The sequence below is a fragment of the Rhinopithecus roxellana genome, chromosome 12 (assembly GCF_007565055.1).
Source record: "Rhinopithecus roxellana isolate Shanxi Qingling chromosome 12, ASM756505v1, whole genome shotgun sequence".
Taxonomy (NCBI): Eukaryota; Metazoa; Chordata; class Mammalia; order Primates; family Cercopithecidae; genus Rhinopithecus; species Rhinopithecus roxellana.
In genome coordinates, this window is record NC_044560.1 from 107,297,293 (window position 1) to 107,322,332 (window position 25,040).

Sequence of the window (25,040 nt, forward strand, 5' to 3'; positions counted from 1 at the left end):
GGACTACAGGTGCACACCACCACGTCCGGCTAATCTTTTGTATGTTTATGTTGAGTAGAGACAGGGTTTTGCCATGTTGGCCAGGCTGGTCTTGAACTCCTGACCTCAAGTGATCTGCCTGCCTCAGCCTCCCAAAGTGCTGGGATTACAGGTGTGAGCCACCATGCCTGGCCTCCGTTAATGTTTTTTTGAATTTTAGTAGCAAAGAGGTCTCACTGTGTTGCCCAGGCTGGTTTCAAACTCCTGAGCTCAAGCGATCCTCCCACCTTGGCCCCCAGCAGGGGCAGTGCCAGTTTGTGCTTCAGCAGATCCTTCTGGCTGCCATGTGAGTCTACAGGATCAGAGTGGGCGAGGAGAGGCCTGGACCAGGGCAGGAGCCGGGCTGTGGGAGGAGGGAAGGATTTCAAGAAAAGTTCAAGATGGCCTGGTGCGGTGGCTCACGCATATAATCCCAGCACAGGAAGCTGAGGCAGGAGGATCACCCGAGCTTAGGAGTTAGAGACCATCCTAGGCAACATAGTGAGATCTTGTCTCTACAAAACAAAACTAGCTGGGCATGGTGGCATGTGCCTATAATCCCAGCTACTTGGGAGGCTGATGCAGGAGGATCACATGAGCTCGGGAGGTCAAGGCTGCAATGAGCTGTGATCACGCCACTGCATTCCAATGTAGGCCAAAGAGTGAGACACTGTCTCAAAAAAATAAAAAGTTCAAGATGTTCAGGTCAGGGGGCACGTGTGGTGGTTCACACCTGTAATCCCAGCACATTGGGAGGCTGAGGCGGGCGGATCACCTAAGGTCAGGAGTTCGAGATCAGCCTGGCCAACGTGGTGAAACCCCATCTCTCCTTAAAATACAAAAATTAGCCAGGCTTGGTGGCAGGCGCCTATAATCCCATCTGCTTGGGAGGCTGAGGCAAGAGAATGCTTGAACCCAGGAGGCAGAGGCTGCAGTGAGCTGAGATCACGCCACTATACTCCAGCCTGGGTGACAGAGCAAGACTGCCTCCGTCTGAGGGTGGGGGAGGGCCCAGGATGGCCCAGGTGATGGGGGGGATGGTGAGCCGTCTCCGAGAGGGAGGTCTCTGGAGGAGGAAAGGGACATGTGGGTGGATGGGAAATTGGACACATAGGTTAGTCAGGGCTGAGTTAGTTCCTGACATCACCCCCTCCCTTTCCCCCAGGTATTTGATGTGGCGCCTCCTGGAGTCCGGAAATGCATCCTCTCCACCAACATCGCTGAGACCTCAGTCACCATTGATGGGATCCGCTTTGTAGTAGATTCTGGTAAAGACCACCAGAAGCCCCTACCCGCCACCCGCAAGGACTTAGATAGGAGCGTGGGGTCCAGAGGTGTACACCTGTGGCAGGGACGCACCAGCTTTAAGTGGGAAGTACGGTTGACTTTCCCATGTCCAAAATGCTTGCTACCAGAAGTGTTTGGAATTTCGGGTTTTTTGCAATTTGGAGTATTTGTATCTATTTTATTATTTGAGCATGTCACATCCAAAACTCTGAAATCCTCCAGTGAGCATTTTATTGGAGGGTCATGTTAGTGCTAAAAACATTTCAGATTTTTGAGCATTTCAGATTTTGGATTTCCGGAATTGGGATGCTGGAAGATGACATGTGGGACCGTGGACCAGTGGCAACATCTTAATTTTTCTCACGCCTCCCAAGCCTGCTTCTGCCCTGGGGCCTTTGCACTTACTGTTCTCTCTGCTGAGAGCTGTCTTTCTCCAGGTATCCACACAGCTGAGGCCCTCACCTCATTTCGGGGCCTGCATAAATGTCCCCCCATCAGAGAGGCCCATCCTGTCCACTCTAAGAGATATCCCCTCCTCCTTCTCCATCCACTGTTGCTTCTCATATGAGGGGGGTTGGCATTCAATTTGTTTTTGTGTTTTTTTGAGACGGAGTCTCGCTCTGTTGCCAGACTGGAATGCAGTGATGCGATCTCGGCTCACTGCAACCTCTGCCTCCCAAGTTCAAGCGATTCTCCTGCTTCAGCCTCCCAAGTAGCTGGGTTTACGGACGTGCATCACCACGCCTGGCTAATGTTTGTATTTTTAGTAGAGACAGCATTTCACCATGTTGGCCAGGCTGGTCTTGAACTCCTGACCTCAAGTGATCTGCCAGCCTCGGCCTCCCAAAGTGCTGGGATTACAGGCGTGAGCCACTGCGCCTGGTCCAGCATTCTGTTTTATATGTGCTGCTGTGTTTGTTCACTTTCTGTCTTCCCGACTGGAATGTTCGCTGGGGGGTCAGTGCAGCATCGTGTTTGGAGACACTGGAGCCTGCCCGGCCGGGTTCAGTGCTGGCTGAGTGGCTGGGGTCATGTCACTGACACTTCATGCATCGGTTGGCTTATCTGTAAAATGACAATGACATGCCCTCCCTCAGGTTATGAGGATTAAATGACTTAACACCCTTGGTGCCTTAGTGCCTGGCACAGAGCCGTCACTCAATATGTGTTAGCAGCTACCTGGTCGTATTGACTCTGGGGTGCCATTGATGGTAAAATGGTTCATAATTTCATGTGCCATTAAGACATTTTAGGCCAGGCGCAGTGGCTCACGCGTATAATTCCAGCACTTTGGGAGGCCAAGGCAGGCAGATCACTTGAGGTTAGGAGTTTGAGACCAGCCTGGCCAACATGGTGAAACCCCGTCTCTACTAAAAATACAAAAATTAGCCAGACTTGGTGGTGCATGCTTGTAGTCCCAGCTGCTCAGGAAACTGATGTGGGAGAATCACCTGAGCCCAGGAAGTCGAGGCTGCAGTGAGCCGTGATTGTGCCACTGCACTCAAGCCTGGGCAACAGAGCGAGACCCTGTTTTGAAAAAAAAGAGAGAAATTAAAAAAATAGTGCCTGCCAGGCGCAGTGGCTCATGCCTGTAATCCCAGCACTTTGGGAGGGCGAGGCATTTGGATCACCTGAAGTCAGGAGTTCGAGACCAGCCTGGCCAACATGGTGAAACCCCGTCTCTACTAAAAATATAAAAATGACCTGGGCATGGTGGTGGGTTCCTGTAATCCCAGCTACTCAGGAGGCTGAGGCAGGAGAATCGCTTGAACTTGGGAGGCAGAGTGAGCGAGATTGCACCACTGCACTCCAGCCCGGGCAATAAGAGCGAAACTCCGTCTCAAAAAAAAAAAAAGAAAGAAAATGTGAAAAAAGGTTTTTTTGCCACTGGAGGAAATACAGTGCTCTGTTCAATCCCGTGAGACTGGGGCCTTTGTTTAGCTCTTTGCTCTTCCCCTAGTGCCTACTGCAGTGCCTAGTACATAGTAGGTGCTTAATAAGTATTGATTGGATAAATGAACCTCTGAAGAAACAAAGACTTGGGAAAATAAATGAAAAGATGTGTGAGTGAAAGGCTGGGTGCAGTGGCCCATGCCTGTAACCCCATCACTGTGGGAGGCTAAGGGAGGCAGATTGCTTGAGCCCAGGAATTTGAGATCAGCATGTGAAACCCCATCTCTACAAAAAATTAGCTGGGCATGGTGGCGTGCCCCTTTAGTCCCAGCTATTCGGGAGGCTGAGCTAGGAGGATCATCACTTGAGCCTGGGAGGTTGAGGCTGCAGTGAGCTGTAATTGAACCACTGCACTCCAGCCTGGGAGACAATGAGACCCTGTCTCAAAAAAAAAAAAAAAAAAAAAAAAAAGATGTGTAAGTGAGGAAATGAAAGAATAAATAAAATGTCAGAGTTGGACTCAGAATAAGCCCTCGGTTATCATTAACAGAATAAAGGAGTGAGGGTGTTGGCGAGTGGCTAGAGCCAGGCGTGTGGCCGACCGCACGTGGCTGCCACACACAGACTCCCTTTCCTCATTGCTCCCATCCAGGGAAGGTGAAGGAGATGAGCTACGACCCGCAGGCCAAGCTGCAGCGGCTGCAGGAGTTCTGGATCAGTCAGGCCAGCGCAGAGCAGCGGAAGGGCCGGGCAGGCCGCACGGGTCCCGGAGTCTGCTTCCGCCTCTATGCTGAATCGGACTATGATGCCTTCGCCCCCTACCCGGTCCCGGAAATTCGGAGGGTGGCCCTGGACTCCTTGGTGCTGCAGGTGAGGCACGGGCAGAAATGGGACTATATGCTGACTGCTGGCACAGGGAGGAAGCTGGGAGGCCTTTTAAATTTTATTTTATTTTATTTTAAGATAGGGTCTCACTCTGTCACTCAGGCTAGAGTGCAGTGCTGTGATCACGGCTCACTGCAGCCTCCACCTTACAGGCTCAAATGATCCTCCTACCTCCACGTCCCAAGTAGCTGGGACCACAGGCACATACCACCATGCCTGGCTAACTTTTAAAATTTTATTTATTTATTTATTTTAGAGAGAGAGTCTTCCTCTGTCACCCAGGCTAGAGTGCAGTGGCACAATCTTGGCTCACTGCAACCTCTGCCTCACGGGTTCAAGTGATTCTTCTGCCTCAGCCTCCCAAGTGGCTGGGACTACAGGCGCGCACCACCACGCCCAGCTAATTTTTTGTATTTTTTTTTTTTTTTAGTAGAGACAGCGTTTCACTGTGTTAGCCAGGATGGTCTCACTCTCCTTACCTCGTGATCCACCTGCCTTGGCCTCCCAAAGTGCTGGGATTATAGGCATCATCCGCTGTGCTCAGCCTAACTTTTTAAATTTTTAGTAGAGATCAGGTCTTGCTATGTTGCCCAGGCTAGTCTCATACTCCTGAGCTCAAGCGATCTTCCCACCTTGTCCTTCTAAAATACTGGGATTATAGGCATGAGCCATTGTGCCCGGCCAGCCAGGAAGCATTTACACAATTCCAGAGTGTCAGGGTCAGGAAGGATAGGGCTAGCCAAGCCACTGAGGGGAATGTGAAAACCCTTGTTGAGGGGAGAATTGTTCCTTAAATCCACAGGGTCACCTGGGCACGGTGGCTCACACCTGTAATCCCAGCACTTTGGGAGGCCAAGGCAGGTGGATCACTTGATGTCAGGAGTTTGAGACCAGCATGACCAACATGGTGAAACCAGTCTCTACTAAAAATACAAAAAATTAGCTGGGTGTGGTGGTGGGCGCCTGTAATCCTGGCTACTTGGGAGGCTGAGGCAGAAGAATTGCTTGAACCCGGAAGGTGGAGGTTGCGGTGAGCCGAGATCACGCCACTGCACTCCAGCCTGGGCAATAGAACAAGACTCCATCTGAAAAAAAAAAAAAAATTTCTATAGGGTCAAAGGAAGAACCAGTGACTCAATCAGAATGCTTTCAGCTGTAACAGAAAACCTAGCAGGAAAGGGCTTTTAAAACCAGGGTTTCTCAATACATTTTATGTCATGATTTGTACCTCATTTGTTAATTTAGCATAGGTTAGACTGCCATGACAAATACACACGGTCACGAATGGCCAACAGTGAAATGGTGGTTTCCAGCTTGGCAGGCAATTTTCTTTATTCAGGGACCCAGGCTCCTTCCCTCCTGTGGCTCTATCATTTCCCCAGGGGCTTTTCCTGCATGTGTGTCCAGCCAGCCAAAGGGTCAAGGGCATGGGAAGTGAGTACAGGAGAGTTTGCGGGTCCAGCCTGCAAATGGCGCATGTGCCTTGACCTCACCACTCCCGGTCAGTCCTCAGTCTTGTGGCCATGCCCAACCATGAAGGAGGCTGGAAAGTGTAGTCCTTGTGCTCAGGAACGAAAGAAAAAGGAAAGTTGGGAGCAGCTGATGGTGTCTGCCACAGGCTCATGTGCAGGTGTAGCACAAACCAGTGGCCTTCCTGCAGGAGGTGCACACTATTTTCTATTCTGTTTGATTTCATCTTTTTTTAAAAAAATACTGGTGCTGCCAGGCACAATTATCGGGAGAACCCGCTCCCGACGTTTAATGTGGGTTCTTTTCTATTTCCTAAGTGTCTCGGCTGGGTTGAGAAGTAAAGGGAAAGAGCACGAGAGAGAAATGTAAAGCTGGGTGTCCGGGGGAGACATCACACGTTGACAGGATCCGTGATGTTCCCCACGCCGTAAAACCAGCAAGTTTTTATTAGCGATTTTCAAAAGGGGAGGGAGTGCACAAATAGGGTGTGGGTCACAGAGATCACATACTTCACAAGGTAATAAAGTATCACAAAGCAAATGCAGGCAGGGTGAGATCACAGGACCACAGGATGGGGAGAAATTAAAATTGCTAATGAAGTTTTGGGCACGCATTGTCATTGATAACATCTTATCAGGAAACGGGGTTTGAGAGCAGACAACCTGTCTGACCAAAATTTATTAGGCGGGAATTTTCCTCCACCTAATAAGCCTGGGAGCGCTACAGGAAACCAGGGCTTATTTCATCCCTTCGGCTTCGACCATAAAAGACGACTGCACTCCTTAAAAGGGGCCGTCTATAAGCGTACCTTCAGGGCGCATTCTCTTTCTCAGGGATATTCCTTGCTGAGAAAAAGAATTCAGCGATATTTCTCCTATTTGCTTTTGAAAGAGGAGAAATATAGCTCTGTTCCGTCCGGCTCACCAGCGGCCAGTCCATAGTTACCTCTCTTGTTCCCTGAACATCGCTGTTATCCTGTTCTTTTTTTTAAGATGCCCAGATTTCATATTATTCAAACATACATGTTCTACAAACAATTTGTGCAGTTGACACAATCATTACAGTGTCCTGAGGTGACATTCATCCTCCTCAGTTTACAAAGAAGATGACGGGATTAGGAGATTAAGTAAAGGCAGGCATAGGAAATCACAAGGATATTCACTGGGGAAGTGATAAGTGTCCATGAAATCTTCACAATTTATGTTCAGAGATTACAGTAAAGACAGGTGTAAGAAATTATAAAAGTATTAATTTTGGGAACTAATATTTATTAGTCCATGAAATCTTCACAATTTATGTTCTTCTGCCACGGCTTCAGCCAGTCTCTCCGTTTGGGGTCCCTGACTTCCCGCGGCAACAATGAGTGGCTCATGCCTGTTATCCCAGCACTTTGGGAGGCTGAGGCAGGAGGATTGCTTGAGGCCAGGAGGTCGAGACCAGCCTAGGCAACACGGTGAGGCCCTGACTGTACAAAAAATTTAAAAATTAGCCCAGTGCGGTGGCACACACCTGTGATCCCATGCAGGAGGCTGAGGCAGGAGGATCACTTGAGCCCAGGAGGTCGAGGCTGCAGTGAGCCTTGATTGCATCATTGCACTCCAGCCTGAGTGATAGAGCAAGACCCTGTCTCATAAAAAAACAAAGTCCATGGGGTAGGTTGTCTTATCTTAATTTTTCGACCAGAAGAAGGATGCACAGAGAGAGAAAATATTGCCCCAGGTCACACAGCTGGCAAGTAGTGGAGTCAGGGCTCCATCCGAGGCCACCAGGCATCAGAGCCTGCTTCGTGAGTGGCCACTGGCCCCAGGCACAGTGGGTGTCACTTCTTCCTTCTTTACTGTCCAGAGGCAGAAGCAAGGAACTGCCCTTCTCGTGGGTCTAATTTTTGAGACCACGGGAACATTTTCTAGAAGCCTCTGGCCAGTCTCTCATCCTCTCTTGTCAGCAGAACCAGGTCACATATGTTCATCCTATGGCCAGCAATTGTCTAGGGTTGTGGCATTGCCTGAGTTGATCAGAGCAGTGTCTCAGCCCTAGCTGCATACTAGAAACACCTGCAGAATTTAAAAAAACCCCTGCCCTGCCCCCTGCCTCTTTAAATTAGAGCTGCTGATGTAAAGGTTATTTATTTATTTATTTATTTTTGAGAGTGAGTCTCATTCTGTCACCCATGCTGGAGTGCAGTGGTGTGATCTCGGCTCACTGCAACCTCTACCTCCCAGGCTCAAGTGGTTCTCCTGCCTCGGCCTCCCGAGTAGTTGGGACCACAGATGGGTGCCACCAGGCCCAACTAATTTTTATATTTTTAGTATTTTTTATGTTTATATTATTAGGATTTTTATATTTATAATTTTTATATTTTTAGTTTCACCATGTTGGCCAGGCTGGTCTTGAACTTCTGACCTCAGATGACCTGCCTGCCTTGGCCTTCCAGGGTGTTGGGATTACAGGCGTGAGCTACCGTGCCTGGTCTATAAAGGTTTTTAAATGATTATTGGGTAAACTCCTACACAACATCAAGGCTTGGTCAGCAGGGAGGAAGGAGCAGCAGCTGCTTGCAGGTGGACGCCAGAACTTCTAGTGCCCTCGGATCAAAGCCAGGCAAACAGGCTCTCTGGGCTTCCTTCTTACTCTCTGGCCATCACATGAGCTGCCTTGCCAGCCTCTCCTTCCAGTCACCAGAGAGGTGCTGTTTGCTTACGTATGCCACGCCAGGCTCCGGGGTGGACATATACTGTCACTTAATTCTCCCGCCACCTGCTGCCTGCCTGGGCCACTGCATTAATTGGGATTCTTTTGGTTGCAAGTGAGAGAAATACAACTGCAACAATTGTAAGCAGAAAGGGGGATCTTACCATTTTGTGCATTCGTGAGGCAGTATGTCTAACTTAGGAACAATCCAAGAATTTCTCCATCTGCTGTAGATGGGCCCATTTCCAAACAATGGACAAAGTCAAAAGTCACAGCAGTTCTGGGTTAATAAGATAGGCTTCCATCCTGGCCACAACCAGAGAGGATGCTGGGAATGCTCTTCCTGGCTCCAGTCTCAGGGAAGGATTCTGATTGGTCCAGCTCAGGTCATGTGCCTCTCGTCCATGGTCAGGGTCTGGGGGAAGATGTGCTAGGGAGACAGACACAGAGACAGCAGCCCTCCTTGCCTGCCTCTGTATAATGGATCTTGACATCGGGAATGTTACGTTATGTTATGTTATGTTATTTTTGAGATGGAATCTCACTCTGTGGCCCAGGCTGGAGTGCAGTGGTGAAATCTCTGCTCACTGCAACCTCCGCCCTCCAGGTTCAAGCAATTCTTCTGCCTCAGCCTCCCAAGTAGTTGAGATTACAGGTGCCCGCCACCACACCCAGCTAATTTTTGTATTTTTAGTAGAGACAGGGTTTCACCATGTTGGCCAGGGTGGTCTCAAACTCCTGACTTCAAGTGATCCACCTGCCATGGCCTCCTAAAGTGCTGGGATTGCAGGTGTGAGCCACTGTGCCTGGCTGACACTGGGAATTTGAGTTGAAGTCTTGATGTGTTGCCAGGTTGGAGTGCAGTGCAGAGGCCCGATCTCGGCTTACTGCAATCTCCGCCTCCTGGGTTCAAGCGATTCTCCTGCCTCAGCCTCCTGAGTAGCTGGGATTACAGGCGCACACCACCACTAATTTTTACATTTTTAGTAGAGACAGAGTTTCACCATGTTGGCCAGGATGGTCTCGAACTCCTGACCTCAAATGATCCACTCGTCTTGGCCTCCCAAAGTGTTGGGATTACAGGCATGAGCCACTATGCCCGCCGACACTGGGAATTTCAAAATGTCATGAGTTTGTGATCCCTGAGCCCCCCTATGCTGCACAGTGGCTCTTGTGTTTCCCAATCTTGGGGGTTTTTCTCATTCTAGATGAAGAGCATGAGCGTGGGGGACCCCCGAACCTTCCCCTTCATCGAGCCCCCACCACCAGCCAGCCTGGAGACTGCCATCCTCTACCTCCGGGACCAGGGGGCCCTGGACAGCTCAGAGGCCCTCACGCCCATTGGGTCCCTGCTGGCCCAGCTGCCTGTGGACGTTGTGATTGGTGAGTACCCATCCCCTTCATGATCACGCAGGGCACCAGGAGCGGGTGTGGGCACAGCTAACTCTCTGAGTGACCTGGGGGCAAGTCTGTTTCTTCCCTGGGTCCAGTTCATTTATTCACTCTTCACTGGGCCAGGCACTGTTCTAGGTGCTGGGCATATAGCCGTGGACAGAACAGACACAAATCTCTAGCCTCAGGGAGCTGACACTTTGGTGAAGAAAACCAGCAATAAATTAGGACAATAAGGAAAAGGTATAGTAGATCAGATGGTGCTTAGTGTTCTGGAGAGAAGAAACAACGGGGTTGGGGAATGGGGAGTTGCAGTTTATAATACAGGCCTCAGGTATAAGGCAGACCTCACGGGGAAGGTAACATCTGTGCAGAGAAACGGAGATGAGGGCTAGGAGCCATGCAAATACTAGAACATGCTTGCCAGCAGAAGTAGAGAAACATGGCTGGCACAGTGGCCCACACCTGTAATCCCAGCACTTTGGGAGGCTGAGACAGGTGGATTGCTTAAGCCTAGGAGTTTGAGACCAGCTTGGGCAACATAGCAAAACCCTGGTTTCTACAAAAAAAAAAAAAAAAAAAAAAGGAAAAGAAATATAAAAATAGAATGTGAGCCCTGTATGTAATTTAAAACTTCCCAGTAGCTACATTAAAAAAGCAAAAACAGGCTGGGCACAGTGGCTCACGCCTGTAATCCCAGCACTTTGGGAGGCTGAGGTGGGTGGATCACGAGGTCAGCAGTTTGAGACCAGCCTGGCCAACATGGTGAAACCCTGTCTCTACTAAAAATACAAAAATTAGCTGGGTGTGGTGGCATGTGCCTGTAATTGCAGCCACTTGGGAGGCTGAGGCAGGAGAATCGCTTGAACCTGGGAGGCAGAGGTTGCAGTGAGCCGAGACCATGCCATTGTAATCCAGCCTGGGCAGCAGAGCAAGACTCCATCTCAAAAAACAAAACAAAAAAGCAAAAAGAAACAGGTGAGATTCATTTTGATAAAATAGCTGATTTAACTTAATATACCTAAAACATCATAATTTTAACATAATCAATATAAACATTTTTTGCAAGATGTTATGTTATTTTTTACCATACAGAGTCTTGGAAATCTTGGCTTGGACCAGCCATGTTCAACTGCTCAGTAGCCATGTGTGGCCAGAGGCGGCCATATTGGACAGTGCAGATGTAGCTTGAGGGCGTTCAGGCAGTAGGAACAGCCAGTGCAGAAGCCCTGTGGGGGGCACATGCCTGCTGCTGCGGGAACAGTGAGGAGCCTGGTGCGGCTGCAATGGAGTGAGAGGGAGAAGGCGGGAGATATTAACCAATAGTCCCATCATTCATTCATTAAATACTTTTTTTTTTCTTTTTCTGAGACTGAGTTTTACTCTTGTTACCCAAGCTGGAGTGCAATGGTGCCATGCCGGCTCACTGCAACCTCTGCCTCTTGAGTTCAAGCAGTTCTCCTGCCTCAGCCTCCCAAGTAGCTGGGATTACAGGCTTGCGCCACCACACCTGGCTAATTTTGTATTTTTAGTAGAGATGGGGTTTCTCTATATTGGTCAGGCTGGTCTCAAACTCCTGACCTCAGGTGATCTGCCCGCCTTGGCCTCCCAAAGTGCTGTGATTACAGGCTTGAGCCACCATGCCCGGCCTATTAAATATATATATATATGTGTGTGTGTGTGTGTGTATGTGTGTGTGTGTGTGTGTGTGTGTATATATATATATATATATATTTTTTTTTTTTTTTTTTGAGACAGAGTCTCACTCTGTCGCCCAGGCTGGAGTGCAACGGTGCGATCCCAGCTCATTGCAGCCTCTGCCTCCTGGATTCAAGCAATTCTCCTGCCTCAGTCTCCCAAGTAGCTGCAACTGTAGGCGCCCGCCACCATACCTGGCTAATTTTTGTTTTGTTTTGAGACAGTTTTTGCTCTGTTGCCTAGGCTGGAGTGCAGTGGTATGATCTCAGCTCACTGCCACCTCCTGGGTTCAAGCAATTCTCCTGCCTCAGCTTCCTGAGTAACTAAGATTACAGGCTCACACCACCATGCCTGGCTAATTTTTGTGTTTTTAGTAGAGATGGGCTTTCATCCTGTTGGCCAGGCTCCTCGAACTCCTGACCTCAAGTGATCTGCCCACCTCAGCCTCCCAAAGTGCTGGGATTACAGGCGTGAGCCACCGTGCCCGGGCAATATTTGTTTTTTCAGTAGAGACAAGGTTTTACCATGTTGGCCAGGCTGGCCTTGAACTCCTGACTTCAAGTGATCTGCCCCACCTCGGCCTCTCAAAGTGCTGGGATTATAGGCATGAGTCACAGCGCCTGGCCCATTCATTAAATAATTTTTGAGCACCTGCTGTGTGCCAGGTCCAGTTCTAGATGCCAGAGATATGACAGTGAATAAAACAAAACTCCTGCCCTCACGGAGCTCACATGTAACAGAGCATATTATGGACAGGGGCAGATAAATGAGTGAAACTCGGAATGTCAGCGGCTGGTTTCTGCTCGGGTGGATGCAGGGCGCGGTGGGCACAGTGAGGGCTGGGAGCAGTGTTATGCGGCTGTCCTGGGAGGCCTCACTGAACGGTGACACCTGGGCAGAGGACCGAAGGAGGGGAGGGAACAGCTGTCCCTCTGGCCCTGGGTCAGGTGAGGAGCTTTGAATTAGATGGGAAGTGTTTAAGTGGCACTGGGTTATACATGACTGAAGGTGGTCAGAAAATTCATCAGCTGACCTGGCAGTTCTGTGAGGATCTAGAAAGGCCAGGTCCACAGAGGTCGATGGAGACCATTTTCAGTTCCCGGCCCTCCTGATCTCAGGTCTTCAGTAGCCAGTCACAAGCAGATGTGGTGCTCCTCGTCCCCATGCTATGTGTCACCAGGAATAGGGCGTTAATCTTGAGGGATTTAGGGCCAGCAGACCCTCTGATCCTGTCGTTCTTGTGGCCATCCTGTGGCGCGCCATCAGTGTCTCAAGGCACTTACCTGATGCTGCAGATGACACCACTAGAGGCTGGGGGTGGCCTGTGGTGTCTGGCTTGCAAGGCTGTTTCAGAGAATGTGACGCAAAGTGCCCCCGCGTGAGCGACAAGAAAGACAGGCTCTCTCGCTTGAATTCCCCAGCACTTGGGGTAATCACAGGGCCTCCCTTGGGAGGCACAGGCAGGTGGGGTACCCAAGATCCCCCAAACACAAAGAAGTCCTAGCTTTTCCACAGCTCAGACCCCTCCCACCTCTGTCCTCTGCACAACGTGTCCCCAGCTCTGCCCTGTGCCCCTGTCTTGCGGACTCAAGTATGTCAAAACTCTTCCTCTCCCTCATTCCTGAGTCATGCTCACCCCGCCTGGGGAGCACGCTGACTGAGGCTTGTTCATCTTGCCCGATTTTCGTGACTCAAGACTTTGTATTTCCGGCCGGGCGCGGTGGCTCAAGCCTGTAATCCCAGCGCTTTGGGAGGCCGAGACGGGCGGATCACGAGGTCAGAAGATCGAGACCATCCTGGCTAACATGGTGAAACCCCGTCTCTACTAAAAAATACAAAAAACTAGCCGGGTGAGGTGGCGGGCGCCTGTAGTCCCAGCTACTCGGGAGGCTGAGGCAGGAGAATGGCGTAAACCCGGGAGGCGGAGCTTGCAGTGAGCTGAGATCCGGCCACTGCACTCCAGCCCGGGCGACAGAGCGAGACTCCGTCTCAAAAAAAAAAAAAAAAAAAAAAAAAAAAAAAAGACTTTGTATTTCCAGCAGCCTGCGGCCCACCATGGCAGGACCACCCCTGTGTGTGTTAACACCATTAAAGCCCCCCATCCTTGCAGCACAGCGGGCTTCAGTGTGGGCAGGAGGCTGGATCCGCTGGACTCGGAGGGCTGCCCGGGCTGAGAAGATGGTTCATTTTTGTTTTATTTATTTTTATTTATTTATTTGTTTTGAGATGGAGTCTCACTCTGCCCTCCAGGTTGGAGTGCAGTGGCGTGATCTTGGCTCACTGCAACCTCCACCTCCCGGGTTCAAGTGATCCTCCCACCTCAGCCTCCTGAGTAGCTTGGATTATAGGCATGTGCCACCACACCCAGTTAATTTTTGTATTTTTAGTAGAAACGGGGTTTCACCATGTTGGCCAGGCTGGTCTTGAACTCCTGACCTCAAGTGATCAGCCAGCCTCGGCCTTCCTAAGTGCTGGGATTACAGGTGTGAGCCACTGTGCCCGGCCTCATTTTTGTTTTGGAAGGAACAGGGCTAGAGCAGGGAGAATCTGAGCTGAGAAGCAGAAGAATGTTCTGTGAGCGCTTGCTGTGTGCCGGGGAAAGGCTCTGTGGACTTTCCATGATTTCATCCTTACCTGCTGAGGGCAGGGCCTCTGATCGCCCCCAGTGTGCAGGTGGAGAAACTGAGGCTGGGCCCAGGAGGCTCCTGAGAGCCTGGGGGAAGCCTGGCTTTGATTGGAGGTGATGCTAAGTGCCTCACACACATTATCTCCCTGAGGGCTGGGGGCAGGTGCCCCCGCTTTCCCTGTGGGGAAAACAAGGCTCAGAGAATTGCTGCTCAGGGTCACAGTGGGAACCAGGAGGCACGGATGACCCTGTGCTGGGCGTCCTCTGTGCCAGGTGGAGTTCTGAATGCTTCACAGGGTGAAACACAAACCAGCCTCTTGGCGGCCTGAGGAGGGCTGATGCTGTTGTTCCCCCGTTTACAGATGGGGAGGCAGCGGCACAGCGAGGTGGGGCCATTTGTCCCTGGTGACAGAGCTGGGGCATCCTGGAATAGGACAGGGGCCTGCACAGTACAGCCCCGAGCCCTGCTTTACGGCCACCTTTGTTTTATGAGGCCAGCTTTTTTGTTGTTGTTTAGTTGGTTGGTTTCTGAGATGGAGTCTTGCTCTGTCACTCGGGCTAGAGTGTAATGGCACGACCTCAGCTTACTGCAACCTCCGCCTCCAGGGTTCAAGTGATTCTCTTGCCTCAGCCTCCCAAGTAGCTGGGATTACAGGTGCCCACCACCACACCCAGCTAATTGTTGTATTTTTAGTAGAGCCAGAGTTTCACCAGGTTTGCCAGGCTGGTCTCGAACTCCTGGCCTCAGGTGATCCACCCACCTCGGCCTCCCAAAGTGCTGGGATTACAGGCGTGAGCCACCACACCTGGCCTTGGTTTTTTTTTTTTTTTTTTTTTTGAGATGGAGTTTTACTCTTGTCACCCAGGCTGGGATGCAGTGGTGCTATCTCTGCTCACTGTATCCTCCACCTCCTGGGTTCAAGCACTTCTCCCGCCTCAGCCTCCCGAGGAGCTGGGATTATAGGCACCCACCACCATGCCTAGCTAATTTTTGTATTTTTAGTAGAGACGGGTTTTCACCATGGTGGCCAGCCTGCTCTCGAATTCCTGACCTCAGGTGATCTGCTTGAGTCCAGTTTTGTGACAGTCACTGTGGAAAGTCAGCAAAGGTAAAGAGTGGGGGCGGGTCAGACACATGACACAGACCACTAGCCACAGGACAGGCGGGCAAGGGAGTCCCTGGAAGTCCAGCATCAGCTTGGGCACCCAGAACCAGGGGATGTCTAGATGTCCGCTGTGGAGCACTCACAGATGGAGACCGTGTTCACCAGCTCTTCGGCCACCCTGGGAGATGGTTCCTGCCACTTTTCTCTCCGTGGCCTCCCCTCTGCCCTTCCTCCCCTTTCCCTGCCTCTCCTAGCCCCTGCCCCATCTTTCTCCATCTCTCCTCTGCCTTCTATTCCCTCTTCCTCTTCCACCTCCACCTTGACTTAAACAAAGGTAGCAGGAGAAGCTTCATCCTGTGATAGGCACAGGAGTCACTGCGTGCCTGTGCCAGGGCAGAGAGGGACTCACTTAGGGGTCACACTCTAGCGCGGAGGAGAGACGTCCACCACGATGGGTCAAAATGAGCTCCTAAAGCAAAGACCAAGCCAGGGAAGCGTCGGAGCGCTGGGGGAGTGGGTTGTAAATAGCAGAGCGGGGAACTTGGTGACAGGAGTAGCCAGCACTTAGACAGTGTCTCCTGTGTGTCCGAGGAGGCAGGCACTGGCCATCTCCAACCTACAGATGGGGAAACCGAGGCCCTTGCCCACGGCCACGTGAGCAGAAAGCACAGCGCGTGGGTTTGAATCTGTCCATCTGGGTCACGAGGCCCATAGTGGGCAAGATGGAGGGGGTGGGAGCAGGAGGGCAGGCGGAAGGGCGGGCCGGGGCCCCAAGGGGTGAGGGCTGCGCCTGTCCTGGCACCCAGGAGCCTCAGCCCCGTGTCTCCGCTCCAGGGAAGATGCTGATCCTGGGCTCCATGTTCAGCCTGGTGGAGCCTGTGCTCACCATCGCGGCCGCGCTCAGCGTCCAGTCGCCCTTCACCCGCAGTGCCCAGAGCAGCCCAGAGTGCGCGGCAGCACGGCGGCCGCTGGAGAGTGACCAGGGTGACCCCTTCACGCTCTTCAACGTCTTCAACGCCTGGGTGCAGGTGAGGCTGGTGGTGGGGCCCCTCTGTCTGTCACCCTGCTCAGGGCCAAGGCCTTCTGTGGCTGTGGCTCCTCCTCGTGTCCTACCCTGGGAGGACCACTGAGCCCTCCACAGACTGGGCCTGCCTGGGGAGGGCCACGTCTCCACCATCCATGCCCTTGGCTCGAGACAGCACATGCCCAGGCCCGGGGCAGAGAGGAGCCTGGGTTTCTGGAGCACTGATGAAAACCTGTGCCATCTAGAGAAAGTCCAGGCTCCTTGGGGGGCATCTGGATATCCAGTATATGTCCCCTGAGTCCTCACCCTAACGCTGGCCCTGTACCGTACTGCTGAGGATCCATCAGTGCCCAAACTACCCTGGCCCTGCCCTCCTGGGGCTCACAGCCCAGTGCAGGGAGACAGACCACTGATGTGACAGTGACAACCCAGAGAGGGCTGGAATGGGGAGTCCAAGGGGCTGGGAGAGCCCAGAGGGGCGTCGAACCCAGTATGTGGGTAGTCTTGGAGGGCTTCCCATAGGAGGGGGTACTGGGGCTGAGACCTGGAAGCAGGAGAGCAGGTGTCCCTGAGGGATGCTCGTGTTGGGGTTCTGGGTGCTGGGTCAGCCCCTCCCTCCCTGAGCTGGCTGGGCCCTGACACCCTGGCGTCTGCTCCTCCCCTCAGGTAAAATCTGAACGAAGCAGAAACTCTCGCAAGTGGTGCCGCCGCCGGGGCATAGAGGAGCATCGGCTGTACGAGATGGCCAACCTTCGGCGCCAGTTCAAGGTGAGGCTCGGGAGGAGGGGTAAGGCTGGCCCCGCCCAGGCAGACGCATGCAAGCACACTCCAGAACACTGCCTGCCCTTCCGGGACAGCAGTCAGATCAGAGTCCCACCCTGCACCTACCTCCCCCACCACCTGATGACCAGGCGTTGGGGCAGCCGGGCAGGGCAAAGGGAGCAGAAATCCAGGAGGGCTTCCTGGAGGGGTGGATGGAGTCAGTGGACATGCAGCATCCTTGGGAAGAGCTCGCCCTCCCGACCGGGGATGCTGAGCTGGCTGCATGGGCATGGTGCTGGAGGCAGCCTGTGGTTGTGGTTGGGGCTGGCACATCTGGAGCCAGACACCCCAGCCATGAACCTGGCTCTGCCATTTCTGACAGCGTGGCCCCAGGCATGTTGTTGCTTGTCTCTGGGCCTCAGCTTCCCCTAGAAAAAGAGAGAGGATAAAAATAGCACATGTCGGCCGGGCGCGGTGGTTCACGCCTGTAATCCCAGCACTTTGGGAGGTTGAGGCAGGTGGATCACGAGGTCAGATCATGACCATCCTAGACAACATGATGAAACCCCGTCTCTACTAAAAATACAAAAATCAGCCAGGCTTGGTGGTGCACGCCTGTAATCCCAGCTACTTGGGAGACTGAGGCAGGAGAGTCGCTTGAACCCAGGAGGCAGAGGTTGTGGTGAGCCAAGATTGAGCCATTGCACTCCAGCCTGGGCAAAAAGAGGGAAACTCCATCTCAAAAAAAAAAGATTTGGGTTTCTCCTGTGCCCACACAGTTCCACAGCTTGTTTCATGGCTGTTCTCCGAGTGCAGAAAGACCTGCTGTTAGGCCCTTTTCCGTGGTTGTGTCCATGGATTGAGGATAGAATAAAAGAGTTCCTGGTGTAACCCGTTCTCTTTGGTTGGAGATGGGCAAGCTGAGGCCCAGAATGGGCAGTCACCCAGCCGACGCCTCCTGTGCAATTTCTGGGGTCCCAGTGTTGGGGACCACAGATGCCCTGACTGCTCTCAGCATTGGTCCTGAGATCTCTGGCTGCTAGAGCAGTGTTCAGGCTTCACTGGTCCCCAGGTGCTTTGAGAATCTAATGGAAAGTGTGAGCCCTTTGCACACACACATGCAAACACACAGACACACACATACACATGCACACACAATCTCCTGTGTCCTCCATCGGTCAGGGCTCAGCAGGAAACAGAGGGTCCAACCAAATCGGGTCACTTGAGGAGTGTTGACAAGGTGTGGGCACGGGGAGGGCATGGGGAGGGCAGGGGTCTCTGATTTTATGGGTCACAGTCAGCTGGAGGGTCTGTTGAGTCCAGATGCCCAGCCCCGCCCAGCCCCCTCCACTCTCCACTTGGTCGTTCTGGAATGAGGCCCAGGACTTGGCATTCCCACCAAGTTCCCAGATGCCCCAGGGCTACACTCAGAAGCGCTAATGCAGGACGCCCACCAGGGCTGTGTGGGAAAGCAGGGCTCCCTGGGGGGCATCTGGATATCCAGTATATGCCCCCTGCCCCAGACCGGAGGGGCAGGTGGGATAGTCACCAGAGCCTGGAGCCAGCTTTTGGAGAAGGCACTAGGCGCCCCTGCCTGCCTCCTCCTGCCCCTGGCCCCAGTGTTCCCTCTGCTGACAGTGAGGACAGCTCTCCCGCTGGAGCAGCAATCCGCGCCCAGCACCACGCGAGGGGCTGTCCTCATTCAGCCCACTTTGGGCACTAGCAGCCCTGCCACCGGGAGGGTCCCCATTTCCATATGAGTCCAGAGCCCACTGAGCCTGCCCTGAGGCCCTCACCTCTGCCCACCTGCCCCCAGGAGCTGTTGGAGGACCACGGGCTGATGACTGGGGCCCAGGCCACACAGGTGGCGGACAGCTACAGTCGGCTGCAGCAGCGCCGGGAGCGCCGGGCCCTGCACCAGCTGAAACGCCAGCACGAGGAGGGCGCGGGGCGCAGGCGCAAGGTGCTGCGGCTGCAGGAGGAGCAGGACGGCGGCTCCAGCGACGAGGACCGGGCTGGCCCAGCCCCCCCAGGGGCTGGCGATGGCGTGGACATCCAGGTGGGTGCCATGGGCTGTGGGGTATGGGGGTAGGTGAGTGGGGTTTACCAAGGTGGGTCTTGACCTCTCCTGGGGGGTCCCAGGAACCATGGCCCTGTCCTCATTTCAGGAGCCGGGTTTCCATGGGCGGTGCTTGGCCCCAGGTATCTGCAGCGCCTGGGGGTCTGCGGATCACAGTAGCAGCCCCTCAGGTCCCCTAAGACTCTACCTCCTGTGTCCCCCCCAGGATGTGAAGTTCAAGCTCCGGCATGACCTGGCGCAGCTGCAGGCTGCTGCCACCTCAGCCCAGGACCTGAGCCGCGAGCAGCTGGCTCTGCTGAAGCTGGTGCTGGGCCGGGGCCTGTACCCACAGCTGGCTGTCCCTGACGCCTTCAACAGCAGCCGAAAGGACTCAGACCAGGTGGGGCCTGTTCTGCCCCATCCTATGTTTCATCCTCCAACACACGAACCTGAGTGCCTGTCCTGAGTGCCCTGAGGCCCTCACCCCCGCCCACCTGCCCCCAGGAGCTGTTGGAGGACCATGGGTGACTGAAACAACCCTGGTTCTGTCCCCATGGGGCTCACAGCCCAGTGGGAGGACAGACCTGTCCCCAGACAACCCAGAGTGGGCAGGGCTTGGGGAGCCGAGGGCACTGTAGGAACCCACAGGGAGCATCTGCCCCAGATTTGGAGGAGTCAAGGAGGGCTTCCTGGAGGAGGGGACCTGGGTCAGAGGATGGAAGAGAGGCGTCCTGGGCAGAGGAGAGAGCAGATAGGAGGGCCTGTGCTTCCTTTCCATCCTCCACAGATTTTCCACACACAGGCCAAGCAGGGGGCCGTGCTGCACCCCACCTGCGTCTTTGCTGGCAGCCCCCAGGTGCTGCATGCACAGGAGCCGGAGGCTGGCAGCTGCGATGGAAGCCGAGGTACAGTGAGCCCAGGTGGAAGGAACCCCCATCTGGGATGTGAGGGGCAGGGATATCGTGAACTCCCGGGCCCCTCTGGCTGGGGCTCCCCGTGATCCTTCCCACACCGGTCCAGGCTGGTATTGACAGGGGCTCGCAGAAGCGGAGGTTCTGGGGCCAGGCCTCCCTGGGTAGCCTTGGGTGACTCCCCCCTGCTGGGCCTCGCCCTCCCCATGGTGGTGATAGCCAACCTGAGCCAGTGTGGCTGTGCCCAGGGAGTGAACACCGGTCAGGGGGCCTGTCCTGTGGGCGCTGCGAGCTCCCAACTGGGTCCTGCAGGGGGAGGGCCCCCGGCGCCTGTGTGCATGGAAGGGTGTCTCGCTCAGACATGGCTGCATGCTGGGAGTCACATTCAGATTTGGCCAGGCCACCAAAGCCATGCTGTGAACATATTCTTTTTACCAATGTGTACATTGACCGGGTGGGACAGGCGGGCCTCTGATGGTCCTGGGTGGGCCAGGGTGGGCCTGAGTGGTCCTCCTCAACCTTTCAGACGACAAGGACAAGATGAGCAGCAAACACCAGCTCCTCAGCTTTGTGTCCCTGCTGGAGACCAACAAGCCATACCTGGTGAACTGCGTCCGCATCCCTGCCCTCCAGGTGGGCCTCTGCCCCACCCTGCCCCCATGCCCAGATATGAGAGCTGCGTTGCCCAGGGTGGTGGGTGGGGGCACTGCGTGGGCTTGGAGGGGCCGCTTGGCGCCTGGGCTGGCCGCAGGCGTCCGCCTTGGGCCGTTGCTGTGGCCGCTTTTTCTCTCATTCATGGAGTTGCTCAACAGAGTGCCTGCCGAGTGCCTGCTGGGTGCCAGGCGCTGTGCCAGGTGCCAAGGGCGCAGCAGGGAACCAGGCAAGAAGCCTAGCCCCTGCCCTCCCAGGCTCCCATGGCAGGGGACAGTGATAGCAGTAGCACAGTGACGCCCTGAGCGACCTGTGGGAGGGTGGTGCTGGGCAATAGAGAGTAGGGTGGGGGTGAGGATGGACACAGGGTGTGGCATAAGATAAGGCCACCTGGTGTCCCCAAGTAGATACCCAAAGAGGAGAGTGTGTGGATCTCGGGGCAGAGTGTCCTAGCAGTGGAGTGGCCAGCACAGAGGCTCTGAGGCAGACACGTGCCTGGCGTGCAGTCGGCAAGGTGGATGTGCAGAGATGAAGCCAGAGAGGCGAGGGAGACAGGACCCTGGGGACTTCTGAGCAGAGCTGGGACAGGGTCCCAGCCAGGAGGGCCGGCAGTCACCAGGAGGGAGAGGAAGGGCGCGGCCCGGGTGGAGGCTAAGGCCAAACTCAGATCATGGATGCCCTTGCATGGGTGCCGGCAGCAGAGCCATGGTCCTCACGGCAGCCGCTGCCCTGCCCTGAGTGCTCCTCGAGTGTCTCTGTGATCCAAGGCCTGGCCTTGGAGTCCTCACGCAGTCCTGCAGGTCTCCCTTTATAGAGGGGACTGAAGCTCAGGCAGGGGTGGGGACACGTCACCTGTCTAAGTCACACAGCGAGCAGGTGGCCAAACCAGAGCTCCCGGGTCACGCTGCCCCCTCCTGCCTCCTGCTCACTACCAGCACTCCCCAGCTTGGGTCCCAGAGAACGTGGAGGGAAGAGAGGAACCTGCGGGCTCCCAGAGCTTCAGGGTTTTGTTGACACTGTGCCAACAGCACCACGAAAGCCAGCTCAGCTCAGTCACTTCTGTGCATGTCCACACCTCCCTCCAGCCCACCTGGTGGGCCAGGCGCTGTTAGTGTTCTGGGGGCTGGGGGTGCAGCTGTGGTCAACGTCTACCAAACTCCCCACCCTCATGGGGCTCAGATAGGATGGTGGAGGCAGACGGTAAACCAAAAGGGTGATGCCGGGTGCTCATGTGAGCATGGGAAAGCAGGCAGCACACAGGCCGAGGGACAGAGGGTTGGCAACCAGCCAGACCGCAGGAAGTGGAACAGACCTGCTACCAGAGTTGCTGTGCTCTCTCCCTGCACTGGACTGCTTGTTGAGAGAATCTGGCTGGCTCACACCTAGAATCCCAGCACTTTGGGAGGCTGAGGTGGGAGGATCGTTTGAGCCTAGGAGTTCAAAGGGCAGCCTAGGCAACATAGGGAGACTCTATCGCTACAAAAAATTTTAAAAAGTTAGCTGGGCGTGGTGTTGTGTGCCTGTAATCCCAGCTACTTGGGAGGCTGAGGCAGGAGGATCGCTTGAGCCTGGGAGGTCGAGGCTGCAGTGCGCTGTTATTGTTGACACTGCACTCCAGCTTGGGTGACAGAGAGACCCTGTCTCAAAAAATAACAAGCCGGGCATGGTGGCTCATGCCTATAATCCCAGCACTTTGGGAGGCCGAGGTGGGTGGATCAGTTGAGGCCAGGAGTTTGGGACCAGCCTGGCCAACGTGGTGAAACCCCATCTCTACTAAAAATACAAAAATTAGCCGAGTGTGGTGGTGGACGCCTGTAATCCCAGCGACTCGGGACGCTGAGGCAGGAAAATCGCTTGAACCTGGAAGGTAGAGGTTGCAGTGAGCCAGGATGGCACCACTGTACTCCAGCCTGGGCGACAGAGCGAGACTCATCTCAAATAAATAAATAAATATAATAATAATAAAAAGAAGATGGAGACACTTGACATTCACATAAGCAAGCAGAACAGTATATGGAGCCCTCCTGTACCATCCCAGGCCCCCAAACCATCCACACATGGCCAGTCCTGCCCTTTCTTCTGCCCTGGCCCCAGCCCTGAGAATTTTCTCCAACAGCTTATGAGCCACAGCACCGGTAATTACAGCCCTGACTTCCGTCCTCACAGAGGAGCGTGTGCTCAGGGTCTGGGCCCTCCCTGCACGTCATGTGTGTCTGAGTGCCTGCTGTCCCTCTGCCACCCTGCCTGAGAATGCAGCTGTCTCTCTGCCAGCACGCTCCCATCTGCCCCCTGCCACCCTGCAACCCCAGCCCCCTCCCGACTCAGCGGCTGCCTTGTTCATGCCGTATCCCCAGCACCCGCAGGGGTGCCTGGTACAGTGGGTAGATGGTGGGTAGGTGGATGCCTCGCATAGACAGGGCTCGTGGGTGGGCGGGAGCCCAGCCGGGCAGGGCCTGTCTCCAACATCGCCCTGCCCCTCACACCTACTCCCTGTCTTCTGCTCCCTCTCTTCCAGTCCCTCCTGCTTTTTAGCCGGTCCTTGGACACCAACAGTGACTGCTCCCGCCTGGTGGCCGACGGCTGGCTGGAGCTGCAGCTGACAGACAGTGAAAGTGCTGTCCGGCTCCTGGCGGCTTCCCTGCGGCTCCGTGCCTGCTGGGAAGGTGCCCTGGACCGGCAGCTGGCGCATCAGGCCCGGCGGCGGCTGGAAGAGGAGGAGCAGGATGTGCCAGTCAGCCCCAAGGAGGTGGCCACCCTGAGCAAGGAACTCCTGCAGTTCACAGCATGCAAGGTGCCTTCCACCAGGGTGCCGTGCCTGCCTGTGGCCAGAGGGGGCGTCCACCACCGGGCTTGGGCCTCGGGAAGGCCTGGCTTCCCATTCACTCCACTGGGCACATTTGGGGGTTTTCAGGCCACAGATGTTCAGTCACTCACCCAAGGTCATTCCACTGGTCTGGGTGGAGCCAGGATTTGGTCCCAGGAGCCTGGTTCCAGAGGCCATGCTACCCACTGCTGCCCTGTTTACTAAGCACATTCTGCAAGCGTGGCTGATCCCCCCCTTGCTAACAGTCAAGGACGGGCAAAGTGTGAGAGGAAAGCCGTAGGTGTCTGCTTTTGGATGGGAAGAACTGAACTGAGCAGACTTGAAACCAACCACCGACTCTTAGGTGGGGAGCGGAAATTGCTCCTGGTTCTACTTCATGTGGGTGGGGGTGAGAAGGGTGCAATTCAGGCTGACTTCCTGGAGTAGAGGGGCTTGAGGACAAAGGGGCAGGAAGAGCCATGGAGAGGGGACCAAGGCTGACATGCTAGGAGAAGAAGGGGTGAGGCGGCCAGACTTAAAGGTTAGACTCAAGGTCTGAATGAAGTCCCACCAGTGACAGGCAGAAGAGGGGCCTGGGGAAGGCAATTTAGACGGGGGTGGGTTATCAGGATATTCTAGACAAACCCCTGGTCATGCGTGTCTGCAGCCAAGTTGTGATTGGCTTAAGCACTTGGCTTCCGTAACTGCAAAGCCCGAGGGAGGGCTTCAGGCACAGCTGGATCCAGGTGCTTTGGCGGCATCTCCCTGAGCCTGTCTCTCTCGATTTCCTGTCTCTCCTTCCTTAGATTCCTTACAGCCTCCGGCGGCTTACGGGGCTAGAAGCCCAGAACCTGTATGTGGGACCCCAGACCATCCCAGCCACCCCCCATCTTCCTGGCCTCTTTGGCAGCTCCACCCTGTCCCCCCACCCCACCAAGGGGGGCTACGCAGTTACCGACTTCCTCACCTATAACTGCCTCACGGTGAGCATGAACCCTCCTTCCCTGAAGGTGGGATTTCAAGAAGACCCCACCCCTGACCCCACGGCTTCATTTCGCCTTAGTCCAGGGACGTGATTCCCACATGAGGCCCATGGCCCTGAGGGCTTCTGGGAAGGGTCCCTGGGGGGCAGTGGGTGGTGGGTGGCACTTGGTGGGGGCCCAGCCCTGACAGCTGGCCTGCCGCAGAGTGACACGGACCTGTACAGTGACTGTCTCCGAACCTTCTGGACCTGCCCCCACTGTGGCCTGCATGCGCCCCTCACGCCCCTGGAGCGCATCGCCCACGAGAACACTTGCCCTCAGGCCCCACAGGATGGGCCCCCAGGTAAGCACGGGACTGTGGGGACCGGGCCACCTCTGCCCGGCCGTCTGTCCATCCCATGATGATCTCCTGTGTGTGCGGGCACTTGCTAGATGCTCCGAGAATGGCGACCTCCACCTGCTGGCCCTGGCTGGTGCCACACACAGGCTTTGTCCTAAAGATCAGGAGCCCGGGGCAGGGAGGGCCTGGGGCGCCGCCTCTTCCCGCCTGTCCCCTGTGGCGTCGCTGTGTTGCTTTGTCTCTTCATTTCTGACTCTCTGTGGCTATGTCTCTTGTTCTTTTTCCCTGTCCTGCAGCTGTCTCTGCCTTGGTCATATCCACCCTATTGTCACCCAGGGATGCTACACACTGGGGTTCAGTGGGGGAGACAGCACCGGAACCACGTGCCCCCACCCCAGGGCTGGCTCTGTCTGCCTCTCAGTCTCCATGTTGCTCCTTGTA

General features: G+C 54.6%; 1 protein-coding gene across 4 annotated transcripts in view; it reads left to right on the plus strand.

Moving 5' to 3' along the window:
- Positions 1 to 25,040, plus strand: part of DHX34 (DExH-box helicase 34) — a 37,534-nt gene that overhangs the window by 11,613 nt on the left and 881 nt on the right. For 2 of the 4 annotated variants that reach the window (XM_030942737.1, XM_030942738.1), the window contains 13 exons: positions 1,184 to 1,286; positions 1,590 to 1,742; positions 3,851 to 4,068; positions 9,453 to 9,627; positions 15,901 to 16,094; positions 16,757 to 16,858; positions 18,669 to 18,911; positions 19,138 to 19,311; positions 19,699 to 19,816; positions 20,349 to 20,455; positions 22,989 to 23,264; positions 24,083 to 24,259; positions 24,464 to 24,602. In XM_030942737.1, the coding sequence (XP_030798597.1) occupies positions 1,184 to 1,286; positions 1,590 to 1,742; positions 3,851 to 4,068; positions 9,453 to 9,627; positions 15,901 to 16,094; positions 16,757 to 16,858; positions 18,669 to 18,911; positions 19,138 to 19,311; positions 19,699 to 19,816; positions 20,349 to 20,455; positions 22,989 to 23,264; positions 24,083 to 24,259; positions 24,464 to 24,602 (2,179 nt within the window). The remainder of the gene's footprint in view (positions 1 to 1,183; positions 1,287 to 1,589; positions 1,743 to 3,850; positions 4,069 to 9,452; positions 9,628 to 15,900; positions 16,095 to 16,756; positions 16,859 to 18,668; positions 18,912 to 19,137; positions 19,312 to 19,698; positions 19,817 to 20,348; positions 20,456 to 22,988; positions 23,265 to 24,082; positions 24,260 to 24,463; positions 24,603 to 25,040) is intronic. The other 2 variants (XM_010377401.2, XM_030942739.1) reach the window with 1 other exon arrangement.